General features: G+C 35.8%; 1 protein-coding gene across 8 annotated transcripts in view; it reads left to right on the forward strand.

The window, feature by feature from the left end:
- NRCAM (neuronal cell adhesion molecule) overlaps nucleotides 1-23093 on the forward strand; it is a gene marked incomplete at its 3' end in the record, with an annotated part of 66258 nt that overhangs the window by 37616 nt on the left and 5549 nt on the right. For 3 of the 8 annotated variants that reach the window (XM_084206270.1, XM_084206271.1, XM_084206273.1), the window contains exons 21-24: nucleotides 103-225; nucleotides 1257-1433; nucleotides 15359-15490; nucleotides 18700-18778. In XM_084206270.1, coding sequence (XP_084062396.1) covers nucleotides 103-225; nucleotides 1257-1433; nucleotides 15359-15490; nucleotides 18700-18778 — 511 coding nt within the window. Of the gene's footprint in view, nucleotides 1-102; nucleotides 226-1256; nucleotides 1443-10541; nucleotides 10668-11708; nucleotides 11862-15358; nucleotides 15491-18699; nucleotides 18779-23093 lie in introns of all 8 variants that reach the window. The other 5 variants (XM_084206269.1, XM_084206272.1, XM_084206267.1 and 2 more) reach the window with 4 other exon arrangements.

Genomic DNA, 23093 nt, shown 5'->3' on the forward strand with positions numbered 1-23093 from the left:
AATAGTAATCTCTCTCAGTACAGTAATAGTCTTAAGAATTAATAATTAATGACCTGTTTTAAGTTAATCTACTTTGTATTTACTCTATGTTCTTTTTAAAAGTTCCTAGTTCACCTTCCTTTCTGAAGATTACTAACCCAACATTGGACTCTCTGACTCTGGAGTGGGGTTCACCCACCCATCCAAATGGTGTTTTGACATCATATACGCTGAAGTTTCAGCCAAGTAAGTTAAATATTAATATATTTTGGGGGTTGGACTTCTGATCTTTGAAGTCCTTTCCAACCCAAACCATTATTTGATTCTGTGATACAACTCTAACTTAGGCAATTGCATCTACCAAATAATTATCCATTTATGAAGAAAAAATTATGTTAGATTGATAATGTACAAAAGATATGATTGCATTGTAAATGTCACGTTTGAAAAAAACTAATATATTTTGGTAATATAGATGACTGTACTTGGAAATCTTTTCTTGCTATAGTACAAGGTTAATATTTTTATCACTTTCATTACTTCAAACTTCTAATTCATAGACAAATGGAGGTGAGGTCCTATAGATAAGTGGTATCCAAGTTAGATGCAAGATACTCCTACTTACAAATTCAATATTCTAACTGCAGAGAGAATGTCATTAGAAATAAAATAAAGTATGCCAAATTATATTTTTGTCTGCTTTTCCAATTTTCATGGTATAATAATCTTAAAAGAAAAATTTATAAATGTGCCATTTACTCATTTGAGAGCTACTAAATCACTTCTTTTAGATCCCATCTGTTTACTTAGCCCAGAAATTTCTCAGCAGTGACACTGGAAAGGAAAGAGTTTCACATGCATGGAACAGATAAAGGAAATTTATGTTCTTCCACTTACCGAGTCCCACTGTTCTTTGGCATTAGACACAAGTAGCTTCAGTGGTTTCTTTTCCTAAGCATACTGAGGTTAGAGTTTCAGAATTTTTCAGTGGTCAGGGAGGGCTTCAATGGTGCATAAATTCAGATTATTTGTACTGAAGTAATTTGCCTTGGATTCAGAGATTTGTGAGAATGAAACTTGATCTTAAAAAACTTGCTGGTGTTTCCTATTTCCCAGTTGGATTTTGGCACCTTTACACAGAGGTGACTTTCTTTTGAAAGTGTAGATGCAGAGACAAGAAAAAAAATACATAAAAACCAGAAACCTTTTAAAATACAATGACAGTGTATGCAGGTTTCCTAATTTTTTTGGTTTTCTTTTTTTTTTTGTAACTACAGTCAACAACACACATGAATTGGGTCCCTTGGTAGAGATAAGAATTCCTGCCAACGAGAGCAGCTTGATATTAAAAAATTTAAATTACAGCACCCGGTACAAGTTTTACTTTAACGCACAAACTTCAGTTGGATCAGGAAGTCAGATAACTGAGGAAGCAGTAACAATTATGGATGAAGGTAAGATATGTATGTATAAGGAAAGTCCTTTGAGATTAAAAACCACTACAGATTGTATTAAACATCTGTATCTAAATATTATTATTGCTTTCTTCCACTAAGGAAATAGGGCTGAGTGATTTTTTTTTCCTAGAGCTTTCTTAACTGTGTCATATACTAATAAAGTATTTTAAATTTTTTTAAAGAAAATACATGTAAAGGCTTTTTGCTGTAGTGGAAACTCCCAAAGAGATATAAAGCCTCTTCTTTTAATATCAACTCACAAGCTCTAAGACAGACATTGGCCTTTCTGTGGTTCAAGTTTCATGTAACTTTACATTTTTAGTGGTTATTGTCTATTCATCTATTCTGCATCATTGACCAGCTTGGGTCACAGAGAAAAATACTGCAATCATGCAGATTTGTGATTAGAGGAAGTTATTTATTTTTTGTAGTATGTACCAGCTTCTGTGAAATCTAAGTTGCTTTCGCAGAACTGGCAAAAAACTGTAAGACTGTAGAAATAAATTTCTCATCTATGGCCCCAAGTAACTGTATAGTACTTAAAAAACCACCAAGTATATTAATAAATCCTGTCACCATTGGTTTCTATATTTGTAGCCATTCTAGAGCTTTGTTAAAGTTGTTTTTTAATTAAATATGGATGCTTAATAAAATAAGAATAATTTAAAACCAGCAGGAAATTTGGAATTTTTTTATCATTTTGATCATCTTAATATTAATAAGTCTATTTTGGTACCATGTTTTCACATATTTTCATGCTCAGTAAAATGATGATTTATTGGAATTGCCATAGATGAGTTGCTATTCAATGTAATTTCTCTGTCAGGGTATTAAGTTTGCATATGAACTGCATTTGTTTTAAATCTTGCACCCTAACAAGCATGACCAATAAAATTTTGTAAATGCATGTACAATCATTTTGTCTTGTAGTAGTCTGTCAGGGTTCAGCATAAATGGATTGTTTCTAATTTATTTGTATTATTACATTTTATCTAGTCTGCATGCTTTTTATAGTGAAATTATATATGTGTGTTTCCTTTGGTGTTGTATCTAATTATGTAGTGTTCCTATTCTTGTTTTCCTCCATTAAAGCTGGTATTCTCCCTCCTGCTGTAGGTGCAGGCAAAGGTAAAATGAAACTGCATGATTTATTAATGTGTGGATTTTGCAGTGTTGCAAATGGGGAAATTGCAGTGGTAAGGACAGAAAACCTTGGACTACACATTTTTGTACAAAGTATAATCAGGGCTGGAAGAAAACAGTTGTGGAGGTTTTTTGTTTGGGTTTGTTGGGGTGTTTTTTAAGGAATCCAGAATGCTTATTAATACCTTTCATCTGTTTATTTTGCCACAGAGTTCCAGGGGAATTCATTAGCTTTGCTTTAGCAAAGTCTAATTATTTCTGAACATTTAACAGATGTATGCCACTGTCATAAATATTCAGGATCCAGGTGCACTAGCACTGATTAGCTGGAGTAGAAAAAACAGCACTTCTGCAAAGGAGATGAATTTACTGCTTGTGCCATGTGCATTTTTTTTGTTTTAAAAAACTATCTGCAGTCTTGTTCTCACTGTGGATTACTGCTACCCACTTGAACACATTTACTTTATTTGCAAGCCAACTGTGCATAGGAGACAGATGACTGACAATACCCTCTGTCTGCTTCTCAGTTTGAGTATCAGATTGAATATACAGGCAAATGTCTTCCCACTGTTTTAGGTTCACAGATCTTGTGAGTGAGTACTTGAGGATATTTCAGTGAGTGCAAGCTAGTATCAATCTTATTCATTAATTTTGATAATATTTTGTTGTATATGATGCAGTTTTGCACACAGTTTTAATGAATTTTAAGACCTTCATTGTCAGAAGCAAAGGTTGTCCTGAGGTAGCTCAAACTCAGGAATGTCTCTCTATACAGAGGTGTCATTGAATGACAGGTGTCACTAACACTATTGAGCACTTGTGCTTCAGATTCTCAGACCATAAACATCACAAGTGAAAATCTGTACATGAATTACCCAACATTTTTAATAAAATTGGAAGAGACAGACATAAATTATTTTATATAGTTTCTTTTCATTTGATTATCAGGTGTTGTGAATGATAACCATAAGAAAGAAATTCATTCACTCAGTCTGATATAAACCAGACAGTATATAAATATATGTATGCCTGCATTTGGGCATATATATATATATATATGTTTTTATATGTATAGATACAAGTGTATTCTCCTAGCAGATGTGTTTCTGGCAAGTGTGTGAAGTTGTGGAATTGTTTTGATGACAAGTCTTTTTTACTATTTTGCTCAAGTCATAGCTGAGAAGTCAGCACAGATTGGAACAATCAACCTGACTTTAGCCCTGGACATGCACAGTAGAAATGTAGATTAAGTTGTCATTATTTGTAGCTGACTCTAAAAACTCATGCAAGGAAAAATGGATTCTCTGTGTGAAACTGAGGTCTAATTATAGCTGTATGTGGCTAACAGAAAGCATCTTATTTGTAAGATTAGCTGGAGCAGCTCACATTTCAGACCTGTCTTCTCAGATTCTCTGAAAACCAAGCAGATGTCTTTGTTTGGTTCTGTGTTGTTTATGGTTTCAAAGTTTTCACATATTCCTGCAGCATATAGCTCTTGCAATTACACAGAAGACTTTGGGCCTGCAAGCAGCACAGAACTAAAGCCGTGACATCTGGTAGGACGTCTGAGTTGCTGCAGGTCTGAGATGAATGTTCTCAGTGGTTACTACAGTACCATGTTAACTGCTTTGCCAGTGATCAGGGACCATGAGTAAGGAAAAGGAGGATCATATTATCAAGATCAAGCACCAAATTAGTTGGTCTCATGAGTGGGTGGATTTGGAAGATAGAAGTGCTCAGCCCACTCAACAAGTATCTGTACCCAGCAGTGAACTTTCCTTTTTCTATTAAGTGCAGGAGGATCTATACAGTTCTTATTAATTTGGACCCAGAGCCAGAAGAAATTTAGACCATAACCATTTTGTGCTCTACCAAAACACATCAGGTTTTTATTTTTGAAGGGCAGAACTTACCAGGAAAATGTAATTATCCTTTTCTCTTTTGATTTGAGCACCCTGATCCTGGAATTTAAGTAGACAATAGGTCCCAGATTCAGCTGGCCTAAAATGCTGAAGTGAAATTTCTGCATTTGGTGTTTTCTACTGGATAGCTGCCTGTGAAGACCTGCAGCTCGGCCAGTCATATACATTAGACACATGGTCCTGGAGGAATTAAAATAATTTAAACCTTAGTGAGCTGTACCACTTGGGGCATATTTCATTTCTCACAATAAAACTATAAATTAATGTGCAGAGGGATACATTGCTGTGGTAAATCTAAGGATCTTAATAGATTCAATATTTTTAGTGTCACAAGCCTACATGAGTAAATCATTAGATGTTATTTACTAAATGAAAAAGCTATTATATTATAGTTGATAATCCTATTGGACTTGCACTTGCACTAATACTGTGACGCTATTAACTACTTAAATTGATCAAATTAATGGTACTACAAAGAAAAAAAGAATTTTTCTTAGCAACCTATATTCTAAACAGAATTTAGTACACCTAATGTTAGATACTAAGCATGCCCTAGTATTGCCATTTATATACTGGCATCTAACCACAGGCATGAGGTAAGAGAAGTGTGAGAAAAATGGGGGAATAACCCAATTACATATAAAAGAGTTATAGTAGCACCTGCAAAGTGACTCAGGTGATCACAGGAGTCAAGTCCTTTTCTGTCCTTTTCCATTAGAAGTTTCAAATAACTGCCCTATAGAAGAAGGAAGAGAATTCTAGTTTGACCAGTGGTAGAAATGAAAGTTGCTGGTTAAAGTAAAGAGTCATAGGGATGCATGTTTTTTGTAAGCTGAAGTATAGGGAGTCATGGCATGGCACATTAGCCTCATTCCAAAAGCCTTCTCATTTCACTTTTTAATTTCTTTTTGATTTAGTCAACGTTTGAAAGCAAGGTCTTGTAATCTGCATGCACGCCGACACTGGTAACTGGTAGTCTTAAAATGGAATTAAAATAAGTTTGTGAGATCACAGTAATCCTTAATTGTAGCTAGTGCCTCCTGTCACTGGTTCTCAATCTGGTCCATCTTCTTCATGTGAACTTCATATCTCAAGTACTAGTGACAAATAGCACTCCCTTTTGTTACAAGGGGGATAAATAAGTAGTCTGTCCTCTGGGTTTGAAGCTATTCTTTGGGGGTTTTGGCTGAATCACCAGCATGTAACTCCTCACTGTAGGCTGGAAATCAGTCTCAACTGAGTTTGTATCTCTGATCTCTTTGTAGAAGATCATCTCAGTTTTCTTTGTTCTGTACAAAATGCAGTTCTTTAAATCATTTTCTCTGCCCACCATCTGTTTTCCCTCTCTCTTGAATAATTTCACATAATGTCTCCATGTCTTTTGCTAACAATTTCAAGCTGCTTTTACAGTCAAGTTAAGTGTAGTATTTTTGTATTGCTCCTTCAGCCACTCTCCCCCTGTGGACTTCTCCATTATGTATTTCTATGATTCTTTCAGTACAGCCTGCTATGCAGAACCGCTCTTTTGTCCTCTTTTAAGTTCACTGTGAACAATGCTGATACTTTGCATGCTAGACTAGAGAAAATTATTATTATCACTGTGCAAAAATTCCTGAAAATGCCTTTTGCTTTGTAGATGTCATGCCACATGCTCATCAGTAACATAATTTTTTGCATTTCTTCTTTGGGTTCTGTATTTCTTACACTACAGAAATGCTCTTGCAATTGATCTGAATAATCCCAGAAGTGACTGATGCCCATTTTTCACTGCCAGAAATGGAATTCTCTCCTACTGTTATACTAAAGTTTGAATTTCACACTACGAATGTCAAAAAGGCAAAGGAAAATAAAGCACTTTTCTGTGTCTGACAGGCTCTGGCAGAATCTATTACCTTTGTCCTTCATTTTTTACTTGTGTGGCCATGGGTTGTTTCCTTTAAATTAACTTTTCTCTTCATATATGCATTTTAACTTAATTGTCTATGATATATTGTTTTGTGTTTTTTTTTTTTTCCCATTTGACACTAGTCTTCAAATTTGTGCTTGGCACTCACCCAACATTTTTTTCCTGAATATCAAGTGAATTCCATGAAAATTCTTGAAGTTTAGTCGCTTTGGGGATTATTTGATTTATTGTTCTTCTGGACTAAATCTTGAGAAAGAGTACTATTTTATTGTTAAAATTCCTTCCAATCTCATGTCCTGTCTTATTAAATTCTACTGATTCTGCAGCCTGGCTATAACTATTCTTTTTAGGAACTGTGTTCCTGAAAGGCTGAAAAATTAAATAAAACTCGACCAAAGGACTGCAGTAAAAAAGCACTGGCATTAATTTGAAAATAGAAGAAAATTTATGTTCGTGCCTAGGCCTCTTTCTCAACACTTGGCAAATGCTTTTATATGATACTACAGGAATGAAACCATACTTGGAAATGCCAGCTGAATTCTGCATGGTATCGAGGCAGGAATGAAAAAGTTTAATTAAGGTAGATGAATAAGAGTGGGTCTGTATAAAAGCTGCAGCTAACTAACAGTCCATTCCCATGATTTTTAGAGTGATGCTTTTGCCAGCACTGCTGCACAGCGTGGAGCATGGGTACAGATGAGAGAGCACAGTGCTCTGCTCTCCAGGACAAAGTTTCCTGCCCGCCCCTCTCCCCCCCTTTTTCCCAACTGGCGCTTGCACATGCTGGGAGCTTCTGCCAGCTGACAATTACACATTTGCCATTTGTGAACAGTGCTGGGAAACATATTGAAGAACTGAGAGGTTAATTATAATTAGAGGTGTGGTGATTGAGAAGACAAAGAGTCTGGGTGGATTGACTACAAGGTTTAAATGTCATAACTAATTCACCTCCAGGCTTTTATCACCTCAGGATCCATCAGCCTACTTTTATGTTCTTGTGTGTGTAGTCAGGTTGCAAATATGGCACATTTAACAGACTTAAGTAAAACTTGGCAGGCCTGGTGGCAAATGAGATCAAGCAATAATGCAAAAGATGAGAATTGCAAAATTAATTAATTGCAAAATTAATTTCTTTGCAAAGAAGTGTACAAATTTCCTGGTGCACCTTATTCAGTTGTTAAAGCCCACAGAATATAAATCTGACCAAATACTACGCGTGGGCAAATCTGTCCATACAGCTATTGGTAAGAATCAGATATGAGTACATTTGATAAATGTAAGCATAAATTAGTCGCTTGACAGAATTTAGAAGTAAGATGGCAAGGAAATTATGGTAACTTTCAGAGCAAACTTGATTGTTTGATCATATGAACACATGATCAATCATATGAACAGAAAGACTTTTACCAGATACTTTAATCTAGCAGCCAACTCTTTAATGAGAGCAGAAACTGGAAATTGGAGATGGAAAAATACCCCGCAAGATAAGATCGAGTGATTATTGAATTTGATTAGTAATTCAGAAACTCCTCATCAACTGGAGTCTTTCATAGAAGATGAGACAGTTTCCTTCATCCCCAAGTGCTCAGGCATGAGAAGGGAGAAGTTAGAGGTAATGCTGTGGCATCTGTTTGCAGGAGTACGCAACAGATTATTGCTAACAGTTTTTTCTGTCTTTAATATTGTGACAAATATCAGTTGTATTGTTGGGCTGCTAATTAGACATCTTCCATGGAAGACCAAAATCCAGGAGAATATGGCTTTGAGAAAAGACAATTTAATGAAACAAAACAAAGTCATGTTTCAAATACAAGCCTCTTGTTTTCTTGGCACAGCACAAATGCTGAGATTGTTATTGAAATAAACACCTGTTCCTGTGTCTAAATCAGGAAGGAAGTTTATACATCCTGTCTGCAATCTCAGACTCTGCACCCTCCTAAATTTAGAGACTGCTTTTCGTTCCTTTTGCTACCTCTACAAGTGACACACAGAAACAGAATCTAATCCCCTTGCATTACCATAATGTATATTGTTACATGCTAGATTTCCCATAGATAGCTCAAGCTTTGGTATTTCTTAGGGTGGTTGTTGTGACTTAGAGACCTAGATGGCTTTTCTTTTGTTGTTGGGGTTTTTTTTTAATTTTTTTAAATTTTTTTTTTATTATCTAGTGACTTCTCAATTATTTTGTTCAGGTGGTTTTAACAAGAAATTAATCTATTCTTTATTATTTAAATAATATGTTCCTTATTTTGGTGGGTGAAAGAACTTAGCTATAAAAACATCATATGGGGGAGCAGTACAAATTGAATTGTATGAGTACTACTGGAACAGAGTTAAGAAGAAATATCTAATGCAAATATGGGGATGAAGAAATTTATTTTGTAAAACATTGTAATAATCAGAATATATTATCAGAAGAAGCAATGGGATTTGCCTAATTCAGGTATTTTAAAAAATACTCAGAAGCTATAGTTTTCTAGAAATGGTACTCATATTATTTCATACGTTCTAGAGGCCCAAGTAAGCCATTTTCTCCGTGCATATAACTTTGAACTTTTTCCAACTGGCCATATGGACAAAGCCAGCCTGTTCGAAGAAGAAAGTAATTTAAGTGGATAGATAAATTCTTTGTAGCCCCTTTTGCCTTGATAACAGGCTTTTGCTCATTTTATTTTCTTGTGTAGATGAAGCCATTGGAATTCTGTCATTTGTCTTTACTGAGACTAGATTTTTACCTCTGATGTTTCATGGTCCTTTGGGAAGCATTTTTAATGTTACTAATAGAAAAGTAATTTTTAGCAGAATAGAAAAGTCAGTGGCAAAGTGAAGCATTTCCAATTAAAACTAATTTCATACCTCTGAAGAGCATCCTCTTTGTATCTGCCCTATTGCAGGATTAGAACTATTAAAATCTATTTTTTCATTAGTCTTAGGCAAGCAGAGACACTGAGCTATATGTTCATTTGTAACAAGCATTACTAGCTTGTGGCAAAGAACAAAGGTATGAGCAGAGAAGTGGCAAAGAACGAAGGTATGAGCAGAGAAGTAGCTACTTTCAGAATGCTGAAGAGAGAAGCTCTTCTTTTCACAGATGTGGGCATTCTGCTTGTCTGTGAGAAGTGCTGTTTGACTGGAATGGCAGCAGTGAGACACAGTGCCTTACAAGGGGCAGCTCCTTGCATTCCGGCCCTTCGTGTCCTTCACTCCACAGTACTTTCGTATTGGCTTTCCCATGTCTGATGTCTAGTTTTCCAGTGTCTAAAGGAGCTATGAATGCATCATAATAACAAAAGCTGATTCCAGGAATGTCCTGTGAAAGCAAAGCTGCCAGTACATACATACTTCAGTTTGTTTTCAAATACATGTGTATCACTTAGCTGTTTCACATTTTGACAAGTAAAACTATTTGAAACCTGCATGATCTTAGAATGTGCATGTGTTATTAATTTAACAGGTAAGGTTGTACTGTATTAGTTAATTGCTACTTTTTGATGCAAAATGTTTTTACTCTTTATTTTTTCTTTCCTACTATCTCTGATGGTGAAGGATATTCAGAAATACTTTTTGCAACTTCCCCAGTCATGCATACTGTCCGTCCAACATTCTATAAGGGTATTGTCTTCCTTTTTTATCACTATCCATGCAATAGAGCCAAAATCCTATAAGGGCTTGCACTTGGGGCATTTGCAGTCCATTCACTGCCACATGCCATAAAGGGAGGAGCTTACCACCTTCATGCCTCCCTTCTGTCCTACCATTTTCCATTACCCTGACAATGTTCTCATCTCTTTCCAGCTGTCTGCATTTTACTTCCAGAAGAATAGAAATAATGTTTTTCAGAATTTTGGCTGTTAGGTAGTTTTGAAGTATTTGGCAGTTTTTGTGGTACAGAGCATGCTCAGTAAAGTACATAGATTTTACTTAATAATTTCTTAGTGTAGTAACTACCTGGGATTAAATTTCAATATACTGTACTTTAGTCACTAATTTCCAGTAATGGAACCAATGAAAAATGTGCTATACTTTCCCTCTATATGGTCTAAATTAACTTAGTAACTTCTTTTAATACTTTTTTAAAATGTATGAAGTCACAACTGCATATTCTGCTTTGTTTTTCTATTGTGTATTTAGTTCAACCACTTTATCCAAGGATCAGAAATGTTACAACAGCTGCTGCTGAGACCTATGCCAATATCAGTTGGGAGTATGAGGGACCAGATCATGCGAACTTTTATGTTGAATATGGTGTAGCAGGCAGTAAGAAGTCATTTCATTAAATTCTGCTAAACTTTTGAGATGTATTTTGGAAGATTTTTATAGTAAATGGGGTCTTAAATTGACCCAGTGTTAATGATAGCTCTTAAATGTCTTAAATTATTTTATAATTTGATCAGAAAGATCAAATAATTTTCATTTTAATAAACATCAATGCTTAGCAGGTTTTTGATGAATAGATAAATATGAACCTTTGTTCCTTTGTATTATTTTACGAATTCCTTTGAACGTGAACTTCTAAAAGTGTAGTTTGCATGAAGTTGTTTATCATGAAATGATTACATGTGTAAAAATATGATTACTTGCATTAAAATAGGATACAAGGATTTTCCTAAATTATGTCCAATTCAGGAAAAAAAATATTGAATAAGATATCCTTTGTTAAACTAAACCTTAAAATAGGATATGAATTAATTTGTGTGCTCTAATTGCCTAAAACCAGGTTTAAAACTTTGATAATACTGGTAATAATTAGAACAAAGCTAGCTAATAAAAGCAAAATACTTCTTTTCAAACACCCCATCCTTCTAAAGTTATGACTAAAGGTGACTAATCTGAAAATTGGAAGAGAAATGCATTTTTCTGGGTATTGGCCAAAGAAATAGCTGAGACTGTCCTAGAAAAAAGATACCAGAGAGATTCAGATTTTGAAATAGAACTTCTTGACCAAAATAAATATTGACTGAAACTGTGTCATTTAATAAAAGGAATAAAATCTATTTTAATGTAACTCATAATTACAAGTTCAATAAGCATTTTAAAAATAAATTTAATTTACATTTCTTTAGTACAATGGAACAAATGTTTAAAATAGTTTCATAATTACTGTACAATGAATTCTTCAATATGTTGCATGCAATTTATTACTCATAATTTTATATAATTATTTTTGAGAGAACAGCTATTTTTCTCAGATGATCCATAGTTTAGTCAAGTAACTGTCAGTAGCATTTTGTCTAGAAACTTTCAGTAATACAGATAAAATTAAAATACCGATTTGTTGTTTTCCTAAAATTTTTATAGGCAAAGAAGATTGGAAAAAAGAAATTGTAAATGGTTCTCGAAGCTTCTTTGTCTTAAAGGGTTTAACACCAGGAACAGCATATAAAGTCCGGGTTGGTGCTGAGGGCCTGTCTGGTTTTAGGAGTTCAGAGGATGTGTTTGAGACAGGTCCAGGTGAGGCACACTGTACCGCAGTACATTTCTGTATCCGAGCCAGAATCGTGTTAGACCAACGCTGAAATGCTGAACTGCTTCTAGCAAGAGATGTTGCAGCCAGAATCTCTGCATGTTCCTTTCATAGAGCAATGTAAAATTATTTTATAAACGCCTAAATAATGCCGGTTTATTTGTGTTTCAATGATGAATGTTTACGTCCTTTCAAATCACTCTACTTGACTGATGTTTGTACTAGGGGCAAGATATGCCCTGCCCACACTCCATCTGCGTGCTGTGCACTGAAGATGACCTATTTCTAATATTTCCAATTAGTATAATTACCAGGCTGTATTTAAATAATGTGCTTTTTATAGAGCTAAAATATTTGCATAATCAGAAAATGCAGATTCAATTTGATGTCCCATGTAATCTGTTAATACCAGTGTTAAAACATTCCTACTTGTAAATATCTCTTTTCCTGACATATACTAGTTTTATCTGGATTTTGATGTCACACATGTATCCCTGGAATCAGTAAGGCTGTTTAAGATTCTTATGTTAATACAGAAGTCCTATTTCTTTGTAAGCAAATCAGCAATGCCTGCCAATTACACTCAGGAAAAAGGTTCTGTTGGAAGGTCCTTTGATGTTATGCTGAATATTGTGTTGCCATCACACGCCATGCCATCTTCATGTTTGTGGTCAGCTGTTATTATTTTTGTCTTTGCCAGCCACTTCTGCTCATTCCAAGCATTTTAGCCAGTGCATAGTTATACAGCAGTAGCCCCACCAACTCTAGAATGTTATGTTATAAGAAAGTAATTTAAATACACTTGAACATTATGTTATAATTATCAGGCAACAACATAGATAATGGGTATGCTAGTTTAAAAGTGAGCTCTTTCTAAAATCATCTCTTTTTTTGCTTTGTTTTATTCAATTTCTGTTCACAGTTTATCATGTTGCAGGAAGGTTTGAAAACATAGTGCTGAATAACAGTGCCAGGCAAATATGTACAGGCTGAATACAGAGCCAGGAACAGCTAGTGGTACAAAAGCCTACCTGTGAAATGCTATGCAAATACACATCTGAAGCCTAAAGGAGCAGTAAACAAGGATCAAGACTGTAATAAAATTCAAAACAAGCTGCATGGAAACCTTCCCAAAAGCATCTTCCTGCATAAAAAGTACTGAGCCAGCAGATAAGGATTCCTGTACTTACCCAGTCATGTTAACTCATGCCCTTGTGTAGTTAAAGAAGAAGGGACTTTAGATACTCCTTTCTGCTTTTTCATAATGGAAAGTTTCAATGTTCAGCATGAAATTATAAACATAGCCTATTTCTTACAGAAAAATCTTGTGTCACACTGTCTTCAGCCTAGGTCAAAGCTTTTAAGCACTGCAAAAAGATGGAGTGGACAAAGAGGGCAACATTGGAATATGTCCTTATTAGGAATGAAGCTTTGGTATTTCAAACTTTTTGGTATTTCAAATACGAGGCTTTCCCCACATTTTTTCTTTGACAAGCATTCCTATAGAGCATCTTCACAGTGTGCAGGTTTATCCTTTTGAGCATTCCTGGTACAGTGTTCTGCATTGACTCCTGCATTAGTAGTTCACCAAGACACAAGGTTTTTCTGCATGAAGCAAATAATTTGCTTAGTGTAGGCAGGAAATGTGCCATTTTTAAAGATGCACTGAGATCTAGAAACCTTTTCTTACTGGAAATGCAGTAAGTTTATAGAGGAAGGTGCATAAGTAAGTTTTCATCTTCCCAACTATCTTGCATATTTTTATGCATGAGTTTTCGGCTTGATTCTATTTTTGACTACATTTGAATGTGAATTGTGCTTTTGCATTTTGTTACAGTATGTATTATACAACATCTAATGTCCTATTATGAATGCAGATGCACAAAACTCAAAATCATTTTTAACCTTAATATGAAAATAAAGTTTTATTTTTATTTGTAGTTCAGAGGAAGATTCCTTTTGTTATTTTTTTTAATTGCCACTTTTAAATATTTTTATATATATGTATTTATGTATATTTATGTGTGGCATAAAGAATAGAAATATTTAGGTACATAAACTATATATGACATGTAATACTTTGATGCAAAAATAGTTTAAATTCTTGTGCATATAAGAGTCACTTTCTGAAATATCAGAAAACATTAACAAGGACTGAGAAATCTTCTGATTGTATCTCCACAATAACTGGGCACATTAACTCACTGAATTATTTAAATGAAAATCAAGTCATAGCTTTGCCCAGTGAGACCAGAAATAAGCATTTAAAGAAAAAGGTAATTTTAGCACAGTATTTCTAAAGTGGAATACATACTGGTCTTCTCTATGGAATGGACTGGAGATACTGTACATAGGAAGAACTTTGTGTTTCCATAGAATCCCTCAGGAATGTGGGACCATTGATGGCTGCTTTTCCAAGATACCTGTCTCACACTCCTTAACTAGAAAATGACTGAGACATTGGCTTGAATTCTGTCAGTGTAGCAGCTCTTCACAGAGTTTCATACTCTTGGGTTTTGGGTCTGGAGAAGAAGCTGAGGAATGAATAAGATAGGTTTGGATGGATTTTCATCTTCCTCCACTTCATATTTTTTTTTTGTTTGGAGCATGTATCCCTAACTCCTCTCACTCTTCCCACTTTCTCCCAGCAGGTAAATCCTAAATCAAGTTGCCTGTGGTGTGTTTCCAGCAGTAGAGCAGAAAATAAGCTTCACCACAATAATCCTCCTACTGTGTTGGAGACCAGTCGATCCAGACCCTACACCACATAGTTAATTCCTGTTCTTATTAGTGCCTGTAGTGTTTTCTTTGTAGTTTGCTTATTATTTACATTATCTTCCAGCTAGAGTCAACATTTTGAGAGAAATAGTGCCAAGGAAAGGCTTCCCACCTCACTAATGCTAAATCATGGCAACCATGATAAATTGATTGTAGGATGGGTTTGAGGAAAGAAAGAAAACCTGATGCTTAATAAAGTTTTAAAGGATCCTTCATTGTTGATTTTTAGTTGAAATTTAATATTAGGGCCCTTGAATAATCCATCTATTTTCCCATTTAAGAATGATGGAAATGCATTAGCTAACCAGTATTGGCTTTTTATTCATTTTGAGAATGCAATTGACATATTTGTGTGAACTATAATTGGCAGCATCCTTTCAGGAGTTTAATTAATTCAAAATGGTTGAGAATAGTTTTGTTGTTTGTGGAAAGCAATAAAGTATGTGTGTAGATTTTGCAAAGTAGTTGCTAAACTTAAATGTTAGCAGGCTTTTTATACACTGAAAACTAACTTCTGTGCATAGGTACTTGGAAATATTCTGAATAATGGAAATACACAATACAGAATCACTGTTTTTCTTAATGCTATCTATATTTCACGGTGAATGTTATTATTTAATGAACATTATATTGTCTATTATTTATCTGAATTAGAATAGCATTTAAATGCAGCAAAACATAATTTTTCTTCTTCTTTTATCTCTAGCAATGGCAAGCCGGCAGGTAGACATCGCTACTCAAGGATGGTTCATTGGTCTTATGTGTGCTGTTGCTCTTCTGATCTTGATTTTACTGATTGTTTGCTTCATAAGGAGGAATAAGGGTGGCAAGTATCCAGGTAAGCTATTTAACCAGGATAGTAAAATTCATCTCTTGGTAACCCACTAAGACAGATCTCAGGCTGCTGGTTTACATTTACACTGTGTATGTGTATGTGTATGTGTATGTGTATGTGTATGTGTATGTGTATGTGTATGTGTATGTGTATGTGTATGTGTAAGTCTTATCGTTTGGTGGGCTTGGCAGGAGCCATCTGCCTATTGGTCGGAAACCTACATCTATTTCAGCAGAGGAGAAGGACTTCTTGATTCCCAGAGGGTCCTGTCAGTACATGACCTCTCTAGAGAGGTTTGAGCTTTGTTTAGGACATCACCATTAGTGCACATTCCACTTTCTGAAGTCCAATGCAGATGAACTTAATCCACTAACGAGCTGAGTTAGAATTTATTTTGTCAGAAAGTCCAATCATAGCTACTGGTTACTTTAAAGTATGAGGAATGCATGCCAAAGGACAAATCTCTTCATATGTTATATTGTTTCCAATACCTTGAGTTCCTTCCCAGAATCTGTGTCATCTTCAGCCTCTGCAGATTTTCAGCTAAGTTTAGAGTTACCATCCTTCAGTTAGGCTGGGGTTTTTTTCTATATTTTTTTCTTTCTAAGAGGAGGTGTAAAATAAATGGTTTTTTGTAGTACGTCTAGAAATGGCCAAGTATGTTTTATAATTTTGCATTAAAAATTGGAACTAGACAATGTATGTCTTCTATCAAAACACTCATCCCTCCTGGTGTACTTTACAAAAGGCATGTATGTGTATGTATGTATGTATGTGGACATATAGGTATCATGTATATCTTTCCCTAGTGTTATATTTTTTTCTTTGGAGTAGCCCCATAGACCAAAGGTCTCTTGAAAAGGATAGTGAGAGCCACTGTACCTTGTGCAGTACTGCTGGATAGGATCTCAGAGCAACTGTTTTGGTATGAGTGACTATGAATGAACTTCAAGTGAGCATCCAAGGATAATCTGAGTTTTCATTCTCCTATTCTAGGTGCAATAGAAAGTACAGTTGCTAAGTTTCATGTAAAACCTTGATTTAAAGAAAAAAATATTTTCTCCTAAGGTTTGGGAATGAATATCTAGACTCTAGAATGCTTATTTAAAGTCAACTCAAACTTCTTGAAGTTCATACTATAAATTTGGGCATGAAAAATATGGATGCATTTAGAAAAGTATAAAAGAAAAATCCACACTTTGTTTTATTTTCTTCTGCTTATTTTGATCAGTGCACTTCTAAAAACTTTGTGTCAGGGAGCACTAAGAACTTCAACTCTTCATAGGGAAATCTGCTGGAATAGAATAGCAGATTATTTTTATGAGAAAATCACATTATTAGGTACAAGAATCCTATTCTGCCCAATCTGTTAGAATGTTTTACAGAGAGAACAAAGATTTATAGTGACAGCAAAAATTAGGTAAGAGAAGTTTCAGTTCCAGCTGCCTATGCCTATGAAGAAAACAGATGATTAAGGAACGCATGGTGTTACACAGTTATATGACAGGCTGAAGACATCATCTTAGGGGTTTTTTCCTAGTATTTGGATTTTTTTCAAGAGAAAATGAGATAACAGAAAATATAGAAAAAGTGATTCAGGTGACTGAAACAAGTGAAGTGATGAAACTGAAAAGAGTAGGGAGGACATGGAGTGAACCACCATCTAGAGGAGGGTAAAACAGAGGTTTTGAGTAAAAGTGTGTTGGGCAGTTGGACACTAAGGTTGTCATTACTTTGTGGATCCTTGATATTCTGTCCTTTTTGCTGCTTCTGCAGAATTATTAATTGCAAGGTATGCAATTTTTCATGCACAGATACCTATGCATATACGCACACATATATAAAGGTGGACCTGGACTGTTTTTAAGATTTCCAGAATCAGTATGTACTAGTGTTTATAGCAGCGACTTCGTATTTCTTGGGTCATTGCAAATGTACTGTTCCACAGGTAGCAACAAATGGAAAACACTAAGTTATGAAATCTGTGAAAATTTAACTTATGAACTCTTTTTCATGATCATTTTTGTGTGTCATCTTGAGGTTGCCTGTGATTTGTAGGAAGTAATCCATTACTTCAGTATGAAATTATAGCAGCCTGATATGTCTCAAGGTGTTGTTATGTGTTATTGCAATTATGGAGTTAGTAAATACTGTCAGCAATGATTAATATCCTCTTAAATAATGGCACATAAATCAGTGATGCACAAATAAAGTGTGGAAATTACCAGAGTAAAGACAAGAGATTGTGTATTGGATTATATAACTGTATCTGCTAGACAAGGGAAAGATTTTAATAGATGCCAGAAAAGGCAAAGATTTGAATAGATGCCAGAAAAACAGAAATGAAAAGGCAAAGGGAAGAACCATAAATAGAATTCTTAAAGTCAGTATATTCTTTTATCCTGTCAACAATCTTAATTTACAGGAATATATATAATCTGTAAATATATCAGGTACTCCTCAGGTACTAGTGGGTTTCTATGTCAATGTGCTACATTTATTATGTTATAGGGACAAGTTATATGCCTAGATTTATTCCCACTGGGGAACAAGGATTAAACCTAAAACCACTATGGGCAAGAAATTCTATTGTGTAAAATTTAGGTTCCAGTGCATGTAACTTGGCATTGGGTTTGATCGTGTTGTAGAAAAGAAGAAACAAACCATGCCTAGTATTTTGAGAATTATTAATAATGCAAAAAAAATCTAAAATTCTCTGTAGGCTTACTACATGAAATTAAAGCAGAAAATATACAAACTGGCAGTGAGCAAAAGTGGATCTGATTCAGTTTTATCAATCAGTATGAGAAGAACATCGAGAAGAAATAGAGAGCGTTGTTAAGTAGAAATAAAACATTCAAATTTGATTAAGCAATAACTCTATTAATAACCTAAATAAATAAGTTATTTTAGTAGGACTTTTAACAATTTTCTCTCTTTAGTGATAGAAATAAAAGAAAGAAAAGTTCTGCTAATACAAAATGACATGCAGTCACACTTGAATGAACATAAAATCCTATAACTAATTAACAGATTAGTTATTAACAGATTCGTTTCTTTAAAAAAAAAAAAGTAATAGCTTAAGGCCCCATTTAAAAATAGTTTTTATTTAAAAGACATTCCTGCCAAATGTGATCAGTTTGAGAAATTAAGGTCTTACACTTTCTCATCTTGCAGTTTCATGATAAAAACTATTATTTCAAATATTTTAGTGAAGGAAAAGGAGGATGCACATGCTGATCCAGAAATACAACCTATGAAGGAAGATGATGGAACATTTGGTGAATACAGGTGAGCAGCTGATGTGGTTTGTCATGTTCACTGTTCATATCACACATATACTGTATATGGTATCACACTTACTAATTTAAGACTAACTTTTTTTTTCCATGTCAAAGATTTTGTATCCAGTGTTATTTAGAACTGAAAATAACATTTCAACCACACCATTAGAAAATAAAAATTATCCAAGCTTACTCTAAGCCATTTGCTAATGCAAGGTGAAAACTACATTCAAACACAATCATGTGTGTTTGAAAGTCAAAATGTGGAATCTTTATTTACAAAGCCATCTTTCAGAGAGTTCAAATGCCAGATACATTGTCCTTTCAGTTAGGGCACTATGTTGAGCATTACAGTTTCTGAAAATAAATTTCTAACTGAAGCCTCACAAAGACAATCTGGTGTTAAGTTGCCTGGAAAACAAATGTGTTTAAAATAGCTGCCAGTACTAACATCTAATCCAATAACAAAGAAGTGATGTTATAAACAGAGGTGAAGGAGTGTCCTACAAATCTCCCTTTCATGTATTTCAGTACAAGATATATAGCAAGCAGCTTCAAAGCATGCAACACAGCTCTTATTCCTGACCCTCTTCTTTTATACTAGCCAAATCTGGCATTACCAAAAGCATGTCTTGGCAAGACTATTCATACAACAACTATGAATATAGCTTACTAAATAAGCAGTTTATTTGTTTTTTTGATTAGTACAAAAAATGATGTTGCAATTTTCTAAATAGGTCAATATGATTATATTTTACATGGGTATGAAGCAGATTTTGTAGTGCATTCCTGTGTCAAAAAGCAGCGTAGATGTTCTTTATTATTGCAAAGATTTGGCATTTACAAATGTGCATAGAAAAGGCAGATTTTTTTCAAGAAGGATCTACTTTGTTGCCATAGCTTCTTCATAGAAGGAAAAGGTACATCTTGATCTTACAGGACTAGATGTACAGTTCTGAATGCTAAGGAGCAGTTTCTGTTTATTCTTTGTTTATTGAAAAAAAAACCAAATCCATTCTTAGGTTAATGAGTTCAAAATAGTATTTTATTACAGCTGTAATTGCATATGAATTACCTAAACTCAACTAATAAAAAGGGAAGTATGAAGCAATCTTTGGAAGTAGAGTTTAAAAAATACTATATAAGTTTTTCTGGGAAGCCTAGTTTGCATATTCCTTTACTGCTCCACTGGTTCTTGATACTTGGAACTTCCAGCAGCAGAAAGTGACCTTTGTACAGAATTGTACAAATGATATGACCTCAATGCATGTTTCCTCAGGCCTGGAATAAGTATTCAAGCCTGCTTTCATGTGTGACCTGTAGCAAGATTTGAATTTATTTCTCCATATTTAAGTGGCTTGAATCTAAAGAATGATCTAGAGCTTTATTAAATTATTTTATAATGCATTCATTCACTCGTGTCTAGTGAATATGGGCAGATGCATGCCAAGCTTTCACACTTATTCACATGGGAGAGTTCATTCTATGTACCCTGCAAAAACTCCTTTTTAAGATGTATTTCTGTGTAATTAGTCTATATTGGGCTTTCCTCTTTTTTCCTTAGAGACAGGGCAGAAGCAGCAACCAGTCAGATTACAGAAGATACCTTGTCATCCTCTCTGCAGCCCAGCATCACTGCAGTCACTCAGTTCCCAGTTTGTCTGCCTCACATGATGCGGTGCTTCTTTGAGGAAAAAGGGTATAGGGTTTCCCTTGGAAAAAAATGTAATTTTTGAAAGATCTAGGAATTCGAGTATTTTGAACTTTTTTCATCACTTCAGGTCCATGTCTGCTTGGACAGGAAAGAAACTGGACAAGGAAAAGAAAACAAAAGGTAGCTGTGCCATTTCTCCTGAAGCAAACCCTGTTTTTACCAAAGCAAACTCTGTGAGATCTGACAGATCCAACTTCTTCAGAAGGTCAGGGGATCAATACTCCAGCACCAGATCAGAGACCTCCTACACCAGGAGGAGGGCTAGGCAGTCTTCAGAGCTTTCAAGGGTTAGTTCTGTCTCTGCTTCCCTCTGCCGAGAGGAAAGGAGGTCAGACAAATGGAAGTACAGGCATGGCTCTAGACATCATGCTTCTGAGCAACACATAATGGGGTCGGAGGAGGGCTCAGATTCTCAGGCAGGACAGCCATCCCTTTTCCAGCAACCCCTCAGCTGCAACTCAATTGGTGGCTTACTGGCAAGGCAGCATTCTTCTCTCCAGCACTGGTGCAGCCAGACCCCAGACTGCAGCTCAGATTCAGATGACACTCAGAGCTCCTGCCACAGGAAGGTAAGACCTTCTACTGCTACTCACTTCTCAGAATCTGAAAAGAATTCACTAATGAAATCTGTAATCTTGCCTGAGCTGGCCACTGTGTTAAAGGATGCTTTGACAGCAGCCAGACAAAGCATAACATCTGTGGCACAAGCTAGGTCCCATTCAGTGAAGCATCCCGGGGTACCGATTGCAGAAGTTCCACTGGTTCCTTTAGAAGCATCTGGGAGCAGTTCCCAGACTTCTGAGTTTGATCATATGGACAGCTTAAAAGATCAAACAACTTCTGGGAAGAAGAAACCTGAGGCTGACAAGGCCTTGGAGGTTGAATCAGCCCCTGAAGATGGGGAGGTGGCATCTGAGTCCCCTACAGAGGATCCAGAAGGACCAGATCCTCTGCGTAAATTTGACATAGAGAATCAGAATTACCTTTTTGAACACATAAAGCGGGTGCTAATGCTAAAATCTTCCAAATCTGAATGTGCCTCTGAAGAACTGCTTATCCCCTCTGAAGAAGGCAAGGTAGATAATGCACTTCCTATCCATTCAGCTGTGGAAAATCTTGTCTGCAGGATTTGGGGAAATCCTGAAGCCAAGCATGAAGCCCCAGCAGTCCTACGTAAGCTCTATCCTTTTCCAGTGGATAAAGCTGCTTTGTGGGGGACCTTGCCTGAGGTAGACAGAGCATTGATTACTGGTAATTCTGCACTGTCAGTGCCTGATAATTCAGATGCTCTCCCTAAAGATCCTACTGACAGAAAGATTGAGGAAGCAATTAAAAGATCTTTCAAGCTAGTTGCAGCCCAGCTTGGAGTATCTATCTACTGCACTTATGCATCTAAAGCTTTGCTAATATGGCTAGAGGAAGAACGAGCTAGATTCAAAAAGAAATGGGTCCCATCTGGTGCCATGCAGAGAAAACGCAGGCTGTGTAAAATTGCAGCTAATTTTATCCACGATGCAGCTGAGGATTCTCTCAGACTCACTGTTAAAAATGTGGCATGCCTCACTGTGGCCTGGAGAGCTCTCTGGCTGCGTCCTTGTAGCTCATCACTAGATCTGAAATGTAAACTGCTGTCCTTACCATACACAGGGGGCAAGCTGTTTGGTGAATCCTTAGTCCAGCTCATGAAGGATTTCTCAGAACACAAGCACTCCTTACGTCAGATGAAAAAAAAGAGCTCTGTTGGAAACTCTTCCTGTTCTCCTCACAAGTGTCTGAGCTCCTTGCGTTCTCCTCCAAAGTTCAAAGGAGGGAAGGGAAAGTATAAGGTCTCACAGGCATTTCATGCCAAGTACAACAAGACATCTCACTTTCAGAGAGATATCAGACCATCAAGAGGAACTTTCTAAAAACATAGACTTACTTCCTAGTTTCTCAGGAGCTGAGAAGAGTGAAAGACATGGAAATGTTTCAGTATTTCTGGACAAATAAACCCAGTGCTTAGGAAATTAGTTGTTTCCAAGTAAGATTTAAATTATGAAGTTACTTAAATCTTAATGACTAATCAAGATACTCTAGAGAAATCATAGCTATCAAATCCCCTCTCTTTAGGGGAGGGTTTTTTGGTATTCCATTTCTAGGCTTCCTAGTGGTCTTGGGATGGTTTGGATTTGTTTGAAGTTTTGCACTCCTCAGCTTCAACTAAGAGAATACTTTCTGTGTGAGAGTTGTGCCATATTGATCTAGTGAAGGAAATAATGCTTTAGGAAATGCAGGAACTATGGAGTGACTATGGATGCTATATTCCTTTAACTGGATGGATTCCTTCATTTTTACATAATAAGGGAAAACAGTGCCTCTGTAGCAATCTTCTCTGCACTCTCAGTGGTTTTTTGAGCTGTAGAAGACTGAGACAGTAAATTGTGGACAGTCATTGTCTACACCAAGAACCTCCAAGAAACAGAATAACTACCACAGGTGTGTGTTGAGGTCAGTGTAGGTCTACAAATCAGCCTTAATTTTCTTCCTGGTCCATAAATGGAGAAAAATTAAGAAGTTATGACAGCTACAGACCCGTGAGTTCATGGGTAGGAAGACTGGAAGCAAGCAA

The sequence above is a fragment of the Fringilla coelebs genome (assembly GCF_963513975.1).
Source record: "Fringilla coelebs genome assembly, chromosome: 5".
Taxonomy (NCBI): Eukaryota; Metazoa; Chordata; class Aves; order Passeriformes; family Fringillidae; genus Fringilla; species Fringilla coelebs.